General features: G+C 46.8%; 1 protein-coding gene across 18 annotated transcripts in view; it reads right to left on the bottom strand.

Annotated features, from left to right (window-relative positions):
- Positions 1-13,538, bottom strand: part of FBRSL1 (fibrosin like 1) — a 415,130-nt gene that overhangs the window by 13,915 nt on the left and 387,677 nt on the right. For 9 of the 18 annotated variants that reach the window (XM_065739042.1, XM_065739039.1, XM_065739036.1 and 6 more), the window contains 5 exons: positions 11,621-12,017; positions 9,871-10,124; positions 5,523-5,758; positions 3,394-3,444; positions 2,388-2,483 (listed from right to left, as the gene is read on the bottom strand). In XM_065739042.1, the coding sequence (XP_065595114.1) occupies positions 2,388-2,483; positions 3,394-3,444; positions 5,523-5,758; positions 9,871-10,124; positions 11,621-12,017 (1,034 nt within the window). Of the gene's footprint in view, positions 1-2,387; positions 2,484-3,393; positions 3,445-5,522; positions 6,011-9,870; positions 10,125-11,620; positions 12,018-13,538 lie in introns of all 18 variants that reach the window. The other 9 variants (XM_065739047.1, XM_065739035.1, XM_065739048.1 and 6 more) reach the window with 6 other exon arrangements.

Below are 13,538 nucleotides of genomic sequence, written 5' to 3' on the forward strand. Positions count from 1 at the left end.
TCTTGTGTGTGTGGAGGTAAGTCACCGAGCTCCGCAGGCAGAGCTGAGCTCTCAGGGCCAGTCTGACAGCTGAGGTATATGTAAGGTGGCAAATAAGTTACAGCTATCATATAGGCAAGAGTTTTAAGATCACAACACGTTAACAGCATGGTGTCATCCTGTCCCTTTGTCCCCTGGAGAAAGATGTGAAAGCTTCCTCCAGCAAAGCACACTGAATACTTCTGACCTTTTCAAGTTCTTAGCTTGTGAGAAATGCCTTTGGGAAACTCACTGAGAAGTTTACCGTCAGCCTGGATTTATGTGCAGTGGATTTACACACACAGCTGTAGGCAACTGACATGGGAAGGGGAAAAACAAAACCAAGACCTCTGCTTCGGAAACCAACAAGTACAGGATTCAGTGTGCCAAAACCAAGTCATCAGCTCTGCGGTGATTAAGAAGGCTTTGGTCAAACAGCTTGGGAGGGAGAGCACGGAAAAATGATTCAGAAACAATGCAACAGTCTTGAGTGGCTTTGCTGATGAGCAGTTCAACTCTGTCTCCTCTGCAAAACTGGAAAATAATGTGCCAAAATGGCAGATCAATTTTTTAACCTATTTTTCTTTTTTTCTTTGAGATGTCAGATTGCAGGCAAAAGCAGCACAGACCAGAGATCAAGTGCTGTTAGCGATGAACCATCGCACCAGAGGGTGGCCCCATGCTGGATAAACTCAAATGAGCAAATATTCTTTTTATCTATCATTAAAATGAATGAAACCTCCATATAACATGGCTCTGTTTAAAAATGTACAGGGTCTGTGCTCACTTTCTCCTTCTTGCCAATACAATTGCTTGTCTGTGATCTACTGCCATTTTACAGTAAGATGGTATCTACAAAAGTCTGCAGTGAAGGTGGAAGCCAGAAGAGCATGCTGTCCGTGCAGCAGAAGCTCCTCATTAACAGCAGCCTTGTGGCAAAACTCAACTCTTTTTCTACGCAAGAAAAAAGAACTGACATTTCCACATTATTATATTTGTGCAGCTTTTCTTGGGAAATAAAGCCCAGATCTCGACAACTTGGGGTCCATAAGGAACCCCTGGCTTCCATGCAAGAACAGCAACAATCTCACCCAGGGATAACTACACTTTCTCCCTCTTGCTCCCCCTGCTTAGATGCAACTGCTACTCTTGCAGCTCTGCAGTCACTAGCAACAGCACTGTTGTTGAACAAAGCCATTTTAGAGGCTTTGCTATTTGCAATGTAAGAGATTAGGTGCTGAGGAAATACACAAGGTTCTATCGATAAAATTAGGTTAATGGGGAAGGTTGCAGGAGACTTTACTTGCAGTGGTACTGACCTCCACTGACATCAGTGAAGAAAGCACAACACACAGAATTACCCAGCATGGCTGTGGAAATGACCTTCCAAATGCAACCAGAAAAGCATGGGCTACAGTGCTAGTCCTTAAAGTCCTCTTAGACAGCAGTAGAGCTCTATGGAGACGTGGTTCAAGGTAAGAAATCTCTAAAATCACAACATGCAAGGAAGACTAATGCATGGCACCTTAAAAATGGAAAAGATGCTCTATTTTCAAACTAACATTACATTCACGCTTCTTGGTTGAAGGGATTTAACACTTTCTGTATATTTGAAAGTAGATAATAAAAAGAAAAGTATGGGAGAGAAAAAACAACGCACGCCACAGAATTCATTGAAAATAGTGGTTATCACAGCAACACCTCGAAATGCCAGTCAGTGCCAGCTGTAATGACACGGTACACGTGCAGTGCACCTTTCAAACATTATCTCCAAGAAGGTTGCAGGCATTAATCAACCCTTATAAACCCACTGCAAGATAACGGTATGGATGAGGAAGCTGAGGAACAGAAGATTCAAGCAACTTGCCCAAGGTCTGGGCACTGGAGCTGGGGGTAAAAATTCAGGTCCTTCATGCTGCTCTGCCCATTTCTAGCTGTCTCTCCCTACTGTTCTCACACCTGTACAGTCAATTTCTCCTTCTTTCTGGGGATAAACGCAGTGTATCCTGTGCAATCTCAGCCTGTTAAATTTACGTAATGATTTGGGACTCATTGGTCTAACACTAGCTGTAGGTATGTCAATCAAATAATGCATCTGCCTGCATATGTCTCCTCCAGTTTCAGCTGACCTCCCAAGTGAACCAACTACACCCTTTTCCTAGGAACAATCTGCAGTGCCAAGAGAAAATTTCTGCTCAAGCGTTGGCTGCTTTGCGTGGAGGATGCTCATCGATCTGTGGGGTGATCGCTTCCAACCCTGCCTTGCACTTCTGCTAGTTCAATTGTGCTATAAAATCACCAGGGACACGACTCTGAATACAATTTCTCTCCCAGCAAAAGAACAAAGCCTTCAAAGAAGAAGTCTGTACCTTCGGTTGAAATGCTCCCTGAAGTGACCCAAAGGGACCTGAATGTGGAAGCATGGGTGGCATTCCAGGCATTGCTGGAGGATAGGTTGGAAAGAACTACAAAAGAAAAAGAGATGCTTATGTCACAGGACAACTTGAACAGCAGTGGAGGTAGGTGCCAGGCCTGGCACGTACGAAAATAGTAAAGTGTCGAACAAGTGCCACAGTGAATATACACACTAAATTTGCTTTCAAAATTTGTAAAAGCAAAGCCCAAACTTGGAAAATGTGATCATCTGATGAGTTTTCTCAATAGTGCTGAACATGTGTGTCTTTAAAATTTGAGGAACTATTGCAGGAAGCACAGAGCGTTCACCGTTCTTGGAGGAACTGGAATAATTTGGTTCCTACGTTCAATTTTGGTTAACTTTGCGGTTTTCTGGAGTAGTAAACAAATCAATCCTGTTTGGAAATGCGATCTGCTTTCATTTTCAAAGCAAAAAAGAACCACAAGATGCTCTATTGCACACTAACCACAGGCAACATGCACTGTGTGGGCTGGGTTAAGTTTTGCTTAGGTCTCTCCTGAGCGCACACAGCGATTTTTTGAAGTCCTAAAACATAACAGTTTTGTGCTTTGGAGCAGTGGGGAGCACCAGGAAGAAACCACCAGTCTGACTTACTCCTGTGACCTGAGCAAAATCTTGTGAAAGAGCCATGCACTCCGGGCTGCTGCACTGTGAGAAGCACCAGCTGCAAAGACACTGCAACGACCACCGACTCAGCAACCCCTGCACATCCCCTGCCATACCAGGCACAGTGAAACAGAGCTGCAGCAGCAAAAATGCAGTAGGCAAAGGTTAAAAAAAAAAAAGCTCAAAGAAAATCGTGTACCTTAAAAAATAAATCAAGGCGGAAAAAGAGCTTTAGGAATGAATGAATCAAAACACTACTGATCAGTCAAAAACAAGCAGAAGAGCAAGCAGAACCGTTAACAAAGACACCACCTAGAAACGTAAGCACTCACGTTGGAATGTCGAAAGTAAGGGTTGTCTAATTTGGGAGCGTACTTGTCAAACTGGAAAGAAAAAAACAGAAAGGAAAACGGGTGAGTTTGTTATTGGCAGCAGTGGACATATCAGGATTTCAACACAGACAAATCATCACAGCCCATCTGTACGACACTTAACAGAGCAGAACCGACTGATTATTCCATTACTCGCTCACCAGGGAGCTGCCTGATTTCCCAGAGCTAATGGGAATGGAAAGGCACTGGTCCCCAGTGTGCACTGGGTGCTGCCAGGTCCCCCTGAGGACTCCTGATGGCAGGCACTATGTGTTGTGTTCCCTCACTATGAAGAGAACAGCCCTGGTATCTGCACCCCAGCAAAAGGCAGGGGGGATTTGGCTCCGGGTCCAGCCCTGGGACCTGTCACCAGGCCACCAACTAGATGCAGGGAAATGGGATCCATTAGACCACAGTCTCTACCACGGGGCAGTCGATACCCGCTATTTGTTTTCTGGGATTCTCTAAGTGTCAAAATTGTTTGGAAAAGGGTTTAATGGCTTTAGATGCACAGATATCTTTTTTCTCCCTCCTCTGTAAAAGAGAGAGCTCCCTGGAAAAAAGCTGATTGTTAACCTTTGCCTTTCCAGCATGGGGTTTTAACACCTCCGCATGTGCAGTCTGTGCCCCATATTTATTTTTATGACCATTTGTCCTGTACCACCTTGGAAGCAAAAGCAAAGCATATATACATTGCACTTTAGAACAATATGTACATTCTGCTGGGGAAGAGGGAGCGGGGAAGGAGGCAGGGAAAGGAGCCGTAGGACCCCATGAAAAGCTGCTTATTTGGCAAGTCAGCTGCTGTTTCACACTCCTTTATGTGCAGGAGAGTAGATTTGTAATTTCATTAATTACAGTTATTACTGGAGCCATGTCCCCTCCAGTGTAAATACCAAAAATTACCAAACACATGCAGCTGTAAATTTCAACACTCTTCTCCGGTGTTGGGATTAGCAGACCTGATCTAGTGCAATATAAGAAGATGTGAGTGAAATATAACAAAAGAGCCTTGCAAGCTGTTTTTGCTATGAAGGCTGACATCAGCGGGACATGGGTGGGAGGGCAGGATCAGGTATCAGCATTCTTAAACAACACAGGAGAGTTCTGAGAAAAGTTTTGAGACCGTTTTACACAGATCAAGAAAATGGGAAGGTGTTTACACACGAGTAGGCTGAGCAAACACCTGGGGCTGCTTTCTGAGTGGAGGATATTACTTTAATTGTCTTGCTGCTAAGCAGATTACAACCCAGGAATGTCATCAGGCAATCAACAGTGGGAAAGAAAAGTGAGACACATTATGTTCGGTTTGTGGTCGTTCTCCCCAAATGCTGCTTTTGCTGTTAGTCCTTGTTTTTGCTCGCCTTAGCAGAAGATGGCTGCTTCCACCTTTTAGACACAGTGTGAAACTGAGAGGGAAAAAAGCTGAATCTTGTTCTTTCAACCTAACAAAGTAATTGCCAGAAATGGAGGGAGAGTGTGTTTTAAAGCACCGACAAAATCCATTTGTGGCGGATCGCTAACAATTTTATAACAGCTGCAGCAAAGCCTCGCTGTGTCACTTCAGTGGAAAAAAGGCTGAGGCTGATCAGGCGGCCAAAAGGATTTCTGCTGCAAGAGCCAGACACGCACAACTTAGCACTCGTTGAGGTGACCAAATAATGAATACCAAAAACGATACAGATTTGGGGGTTAGGAGGAAGAGGAACAACACTCGCACCGAACAGAAGAGACACTGAGCTGCGGTGGGAGCAGGCAGCACTGCAGCCATGGGAACGTGCCCTGTAATGAAGGCCACTGACTCCGTGGTGTCCTTGTTGGTGTGCTTCGGTGTGGGGGAAGGGGGAAGTGAAGTACCCAGAGGGACAGCAGGGAGGGCAGGTGCAGGGGCTCCAGGCTTCGCATGGCAGCAGCCGGGGGCACCCAGGGCTTCAGGGAATGGGATGGGGTCCCTGGGGGGTGCTGGGGCTGCTGCGGGGCCTCGCGGGTGGGGCAGGGACAGCACGCCTGGCTGAAAGGAAGAGGAACTTGTTTCTTTTTGACAAGAGTGGGTTAGGCTTTTTGACCGGAGATGCTCTACTTATCCTCACATTTTGGGCTGGGGTACGCACCATGGGAGGTGCAGAGGGCGGCATGAGCGGCGTCTGGGGCAAGCTGGATGGAAAAGGAGTGAATGTGTGCTGGTGGGTGTGTTGGTGCTGATGCGTGTGTTGGTGCTGGTGAAACTCCGCTCTCAGCAGCGGCACCGGGCCAAGTGAGGCAGCGGCCCGGTCCGAACTCTGAACCAAAAACCGGTTGTTCAGCTCTTGCCTGAGCAGTTCGTGATCTAGAGGAGAGAGAGAGAGAAAAAAAAAAGACACAGAGGCCCGTGGGCCTGTGAGTACCACAAAGATGGAGGAGAAAGAGTCAATATTCACCTGGCATTCCCTGTTTCTGCAGGTCATGCTGTGGTGGTTTTCTACGTGAGGACTCATTGGTGGAGGTAAGAGAGATGCCTGTGACAAAGTACCAATCAGAATCCCCGAATGAGGCTGGCAATACATGATTGGTTGGTTGAATGATATCAACAGGCTGGTATCTAAAGACAAGAGAGAACACCATGAGTCATCACAGCAGAAAACATCATCGCGGGGCTCAGCAAGCAGCCGCCCGCTCCCACCCGCAGCCCACCCCAGGGCCGCTCGGACCCCACCTCGGCCCTTCCCCTGTGCTCCTGCCAGCGGGACCAGCTGGGGCACACTGCGCTGAGTGGATGCGGCCCTACACGTACCTATGCGTGGAGTTAGAAGACGAAACACTGAGCGGGCAGCGCGGTGCCTATGGGCTGCCAACTGCTTCCCTGCAGGCTGACCTCCCCCTCCACAAGGCGAACACCCATCCCACTACCTGAGGCCTTCTTTGCACGTTGTCTTTTTTACTGGGACCTTAAGCACTAAGGAGTAAACTTCCTCCGTTCCTAACAGGCTGCACGTTGCCACTTTCTGCCCTCGCCTGCCCGTGAGAAAAGGAGGAGGAATTGGTGGGAAGAGGAGAAAGGCTGCGCTGGTGCAGGAGCTCATGGAAGCTGCAGTGACTGCTGGAACACAATGCTCTGCCCCATGATAAGGGCCTGTCCTCAGTATCTCGCTCTGGAAGAACCGAATCACACCAACCCTGCATGTACTTTAGGGTAACGGAAGGCATCAGCCCTTCAGAAATAATGTGGCTGAGGAGAACAAAAACAAATGCCCGCTTGCCCAGGAGACATCTGCTGGTATCAATTAAACCCATCTGTGATTTTGCCTGACAGCTTCAGATGGGCACCAGGCAGCATGCAGCACGCCAGGTGCTCCGTGAGCTGCACACAACCTGTGCCACCAGCTGCAGGGGATGCGTGCCTGTTCCTGACTTCTTGTGGCTGAACTTACACTGACCCTCTTTTATCATGGTCAGATCCCATCTACATGGCAGCACTGGGTATAAAGGGGCAAAAGAATACACACCTTTTTTATTGCATCTTCCACAGGCACTTCTTTCACTTAAATTTTTTACAGTACCACTCGAAGTATCTAAATCATTTTCTGAATTGATATCATTAAGGTCTTCAAAAACAGGCACTCTGATCTAGAATTTCAAGGTCTCTACTGACACTCAGAAGTGTTTATTCCATTGAAAGTCACTTTTGAAAGCATAGTTTGGATGCCTAATTCATTTGCTTTTGAGCAATAATGTGCTGCTAAGAGCAGGTACTGTGCACTGCTACATTCTGTATTAATAATATTTATACACGGACAGAAATGGAGAGCAGAAAGTACATATACTTGTGATGCTGAAGACTAAGGCACTGGACCAAATGAGTCTATAATGGGCTCTCCTCAAAAAAAAGCTGAGAGCACTTAGGACCAAAAGCTAGCATTGTTGTGAGAATACGAATACGGTTTCATACGTGTGTTGTGTTTATACATTTAAATCTGGCACAGCTTAAAAAACAGAATCCACTTTCTGTTTTTCTTGAGGCAGAGATAAAAGCAAGTTGGCAATTTTAAGTGCTCTGATACTCAGTTTCTTTAAAGAGACTTGAAGTCAGACTGATAAGATTTGTAGCTGGCTCCGGCCTGCTGTCCCACCCCATGGCTTTGGCCTCTGTTGGGACAAGAGGCCCACAGATGTTTGGAGAAGCAGTGTGGCACTTGGAGGAGTGGCTGCTCCACAGTAAAGATGGGACTGCTGAGCAACAACCCAGCTCCACGAGACGCTCTGAGCAACGTGAAGCCAGAACTTAGTTCTTGTGCCTGCCAGCTACGCCTTGCCCCATGGGCCTGGCTGCGCACAACACAGCTGGGAGCACACTGCTAAGTGTGCACACATGAGGTGGGCATGGAAGAAAAGGATCCGTTCTGATGGTGCTTCTAGATACCCTCATTCTGAAGAGAAGAAACAAAGATGACGTTTCCCCTGTGTCATACACAGCTGCTTTTGGGGCCTTTGAAAGGAGGCCCACATGATGTCTGCTCCTAACTTACTAGGATAAGCTATAGAATTCCAGAGGAAGAAGTGCCACCAGAAGTGCACTCTTGTTATTCTGAGATCTGAGCTTTTACCATCAGTGAATGCAGGAACTTAGTGCTCTGCTTTTCTTCTTGGTGAGAGTGACAAGCATGCCAAAGTAACTTTAAGGGAAGAACACTTTTTCCTCCAAAGCAGGGGAAATAAGAAGATAGTAACAGGAGACTTCAAAGCTCTGTGCTCTCTTGTAGGCTTTTCTAAGCTGGTGCATTTATAGTGAGCACACACACACTCAAACAGCACAACCGACCATGCTGCAAGTGGTAGTTGGCTCCTACCTCTCCAGGCTACTCAACAACATCACTTGCTTTTAAGAAAGTTTTATGTGACTGACAACAGAAGCTCCTGGATATGCAGCTCTCCATATTGATTTTATGATGTGCCAGTTTGCAGGTATTTCATATAAAGCAGACAAGAGGCATTTCATTGTCTGCAGGGTTAGACACTCAGACCTTTCCCTACACTAACTTAGGCCTCTCCAGCTTCAATTGCAGGAGAAATCCTTTTAGTAGGAGCAAGACTGCTACCATTTCCTGGCAAGGCGCTGAATGAGAATAGGTCACTTGATCTTGCACCTCCTGAAGTTAATGGCGAAAACATTCTTGCTTTCAGTGACTGCAGTATCATGCTTTTAGCGAGCACATTGCTACTTCCTTTTGCAATTCCCTCAAAGTCTCCAACACAGCAGCTTTTTGCCTTAAACAGGGGAAGCAATGAATAGGTCTCCCACAGTGCTGCCAACATCTTCCCAGCCAAGTAGTTGAAATTCTAGATAGTGCCAGGGCCTGTGAAAGCTAGCGGCTTTGGCCTTTGTGGTCCCGCTCCTGGCGAGGAACCCACAGCACTCTTGCCTTTCACTGTTCTGAGATCTCACTTTGGACCAATTCACATTCCTCACTCATTTAAGGAAGCAGTTCTAAATAACAACACAATATTATGTTTCTGGAAGGAAAAACAAGGGGATGCAAAACCATCAGAATTTTCAGCAGCGAATTTGCCCTCTCTTTTTTCTCCTAACTGGCTTCATAGGGTGCATTTTCTCGCAAAACGCTTGTCCTGTTTAATCCCTGCTGAGTTAGCTGTAGAGTCAAATGCCAGATCAAAAGGAGGCCCCAGCAAGTGAAAGTTACAGGGAAGTCTCCTGCTGCCAGGGTCTCTTCCAGGGACAGCTGCAGGCTAATGGATAAGCTATAAAGAGGGCATTTAGGGCAAGCCTGACAATGGAACTGGGGTGGGGTGAACAAAGGAAACATTTTAAAAGGATGCAAAGATAGTGAGTGTTGAACAGCAGAACTTGACAGCTGAGCTGTCTCTGCCTCACATGGAAAGGCCAAGCCTCCATGGACACACAGACAGCTGGAGCTGCTGCAGGATGCTGCTCTGCTGGCAGGATGCGCTGCATGTTGCAGGATCAGAGTAGGGAATGAGTGTGGGGGCTTCCCATGTGCCATCCTAACATACTGACTAGAAACTGGGGCTGACTAGAAACAAGGGGTTTTTTTTTGAGTCAGTTCTAGCAGCAGCAGTTCTCATTAAAGGTGGGGGGAGAAAAGAGCAAACTAAATGAAAGCCCTTTGCTAATGCACAAAAGCTAAAAACTAGTGACTGTGGAATGCCACAATGGATAACTGATGCCCTGAGAAGGAGATTTTGGGGGGTAAAAAATCATTTTGAAGGCTTATAGGAAGCTAAAACGCTGCCTCTACAATCTCTGTACTGGTAAAGCCCGTCCAGGTCTCCTACCTGTTTTAGGAGCACTCTTAACAGTTCCAGCACGCACTGCCTGCAGAGGTGTCTGCATCACTTTATTAAGCTGCCCACCAGCCAGCCCATCTCTCATCACCCTCCAGTGCATGCATGGCAGATCAGCCCTGGAAGAAGAAGGGAACCTACCCGCAGGGTGACCTGGTATCACGAGGCTGTTGGTAGGTAACGCTGGTGGAGGTGGCAGCGTGGGTGGGGTGGCGAACATGGCCGGATGGTGCTGGTGTTGGGTCTGCGATCTGAGAGAGAAGTGCGAGGTAGCAAGATTAGAGATGGAGAGGGGCAAGGCCGGGCCGGAGGAATGGTGCGGAGGAATCTGGGGAGAGAGGGGAAGGTGTTTCGGGATGCTGATGCTCGTTGCACTGCTAGCACTGCTGCTCCGGCTGCAGAGAGAAAAAGACAGGGGCAGAAGGGGAAGAGAGAAAGAGAGAAAGCGTGTTACAATGCGAGACTGAAACAGCACCAAGGATACACTAACAGAAACAATACAATCATACACACAAAACTGATCTCCTGGACTTATATTTGGTTATTTTTTTTTTTAAAGGCAGTGGAGAAAGTAACAAACAGTGAAGGTTTGGCTCTCTAGAGCAACAGTGCACGTGGTGTCTGAGCAGGTTACAACCCTCAAAGCTATCAGTGAGATACTGATACTGCTGGATTGTGCATCTGAATTTAGCTCTGATGAACCTGCAGTGGCCAGTGTGTCATTCTGATCATGCAATGCAATTCCTCTGATACCTTTTTCTGTTACTCTGGGTGTATGGAGCTGCACAGTGTGTAACTCAGGGACCAAGTTTTATCCGCAGTTCAGACTGTGCAACTATCATCACACAAGCATGCAAACACACACCATGTTAATACATTATCCTCATAATAAATCTGAATTTTAAATCTTCTTTTTTTTATTATTATTACTCTGCTGTGAGTGATCTAAATTTTGTGGGCTGAAAGGAATTATCACTGCAGTTATTTATTGTAATTCCCATAACAGCAATATTTGTTGCAGTTTCACATTTCTGAGACCTCTTGAAGACTCTGAAATATTATTAATCATTTATATCATGGCGGCATTTAAAGGGTTCGACAAAAGAAGATCCTAAGTATGCAGGATTCTGTGATACACAAACTTAACAGCAGCTCTCCGTCACAGAATGACCCTTGTTTTAAATCAGTTTTAAAATCTTGTTTAACAAGTCTAGCTCTGGTCTGGGAGGCAAGCCATGTTCTCTGTACCAGCAAAAATGCGGTACAGATTCCACTTGACTGGATAAACTCTTCTCTCTGGAAACTCCTTTTCATTACCATTTTCATCCTTCTTACTGGATGCAAGCAATTTAAACAGCAAAGCTAAGCCTACTGCTAGGTCTGAGCATGTCAGAGTGAAGCAAATTTGTCAGCCTACATGGGAATCCTGCCCTACAGGGCACAGCATTTTCTGATAGTTACCTCTCTGGATGTTGGTGAAGCAACAAAATAGTGATAAGAGTCAACAAACCACCTCTTTGACAGGAGTCTTTCTGAATATGAAACAAAGGAGTGCAAACTCAAACTACTTTAAAATCCTAAGGCAAGAATTGTTTGCCTCAGACAGGACAGTGCAAAACTCCACTAGAAACTGGACCTAAAAGAGCTTTACCCCTAAGTTCCCCATGCTTTCCTCCCATAAGGGGAGTGTTAATCACCATGTTTTACATGCAGCTATCCCACTGCTGTGGACAACCCAGCCAGCGGAGCTGGAAAATGCAACATCCAAACCACAGAGCACGTTACCCAGACAGGAGAAGTGCTCTTGGCTCCATTCCCAGCAACTTCTCTCCCATCTGAAACGAGCTCGATCCCCACAGCAGCACAGAGGTGATGCGTCTCTTTCTCCTACCTGATATTATTGAGTCCGTTGTGGGCCACCTGGTGATGCACTTGGTAGTTAAGAGGCGGAGGGATGTGACTCGGAGGCTGGGACCGAAGCTCAGGTATCAGCTGAGGCTGCGACTGCGGCCGAGGTTGAGGTTGTGACTGAGGCCGAGGCTGTGGCTGCGGTGTGAGCCTTGGTGGTGCTGGTGCTGAAATCACGGGCTCCTTCTTCAACAGTGGGCTCGCTCTGGCACTCGACGTGGGCGCTGAGGAAGTAGAAGTCACAACGGCAGCTACTGGCTGGGGGCTGGGGATAGGCAGCGTGAAGGGCACGTCGGTGCTCAGCTCCCGGCTCCGCTCTAGCCCAGACACCTTTGGGACATTGGCTGCTTTCGCCTCTGGCTTGTCATTCAAGGTGGGACCTTATGGAGCAACAAGAAAAAACCAAAGGCACACACTTCAGAGATCCGTCGTTGTCTTGTTGCAGGGTAGAACATATGTTTAAAAAAAAACCAAGACACGTCTGAGCTCGTGGGAGCAGTGCTGCTGCAGGATGGATGTGTTTGTGCACCCGTCCTTCCCTGTCCTTGACTGCTAAGCCAGTACTCCTTGGCATGTGTGTAGAAGACTGAGTTGTCATTAAACGAATACATACTACAAAGAACATATAGCTTGGTGACTTCTAGAATCCCAAGGTTATGTACAGTAGGAGTGTGAACATATCTCAGGTTACCGCTACAGGATTTCCTGCTCAATGTCAGATTTAAGGCCAATAATAAACTCAAGAACACAAGCCTGATCATGATGGCACTTCACTTTCTCAGTGGTCTTTCAAGGTAATCTACACTGTGTTGAGGCTCAACCCCAGCCACAAGGTGCCATGACCCAAGCACTGATCATCAAAGACAAGCCCACCCAGCCTCAGGGAAGGAGGCTTCTCTGGATATCTATGTGTGGCAAGGGACAGGACAACTCTGCTGTGAAGCTGTGATGCTGCTGTTCCTTGGCCACACACTCCTATGGAAGAACCAAAGCTACAAGCAATGCTGTGACCTTGACAAACACACCCGTGGAATTCCATTTGGAATTAATGGTTTTATATTGCCAACTATTTTCTCCAAATTAAACTCAAAATGCAGTGGAAAAGATGAAAAGGCTGGAAAGGAAAAGGGAAAAGGGAGGAAAGAACGGAGATTTCAGATGGAGCAGTATCCAAATGGCTGAAGAGAACCATGAGATTCTCGTTCACACAACAGAATTTGTGTGTCCTTGAAGGCACATATACACACAGTCACAAGAAAAGCTTGGAGAATGAGAGTTATTTGTGTGCTTCACCTCCCAGACAGGTAGGGTGCATGCTGTTATTACCCACCAGAAGGTGTTGGGGCTGCCTGCATTTAGCTGTCTTGCCGGCACCCAAGAGATGCTACCTACATTCCTCAACATGCTCCCAACACCCTCGCCAACAAATTCCACCTTTGAAATATTCCAGTCTCATCAAAGGACGGAGCCAGTTCCTGTCGTAGGAGGTGTGGAAATAGCAGAGCACACACGGGGAGCTAATTCTGGCAGCGTGGGGTCTGCTATGCAGCCTGCATGGAGCAGGGCCACTCTGCCTAAACTTTGGCCCCTTTGGTGCAACCATCAGACAAAGGGACAGCTCGTGCATGAAAAGCACTCTGCTTGTGAAGGTGTAACTAGACTGAGTTCCCATTTCATTTAGGGAGACAACATTTCTTTCTAAAATCAAATACTCCTTGCTTTCACCTGCTGATATTTTTGGTAATGCCACCTACGTTTGTCAACTGTCCTCAGATTTCATTAATGACAATTGCAATGTTGTCATTGCCCAATTAAGCCATGGGTCCACACGGTGCATTTTAGAGCAAGTGTACTCACAGCTGCAGATCCCACTGTTTTTTCAGGAGCCACCCATTAAAAGC

The sequence above is a fragment of the Cyrtonyx montezumae genome, unplaced genomic scaffold (assembly GCF_038088225.1).
Source record: "Cyrtonyx montezumae isolate F1298 unplaced genomic scaffold, pur_monq_1.0 scaffold_23, whole genome shotgun sequence".
NCBI lineage: Eukaryota > Metazoa > Chordata > Aves > Galliformes > Odontophoridae > Cyrtonyx > Cyrtonyx montezumae.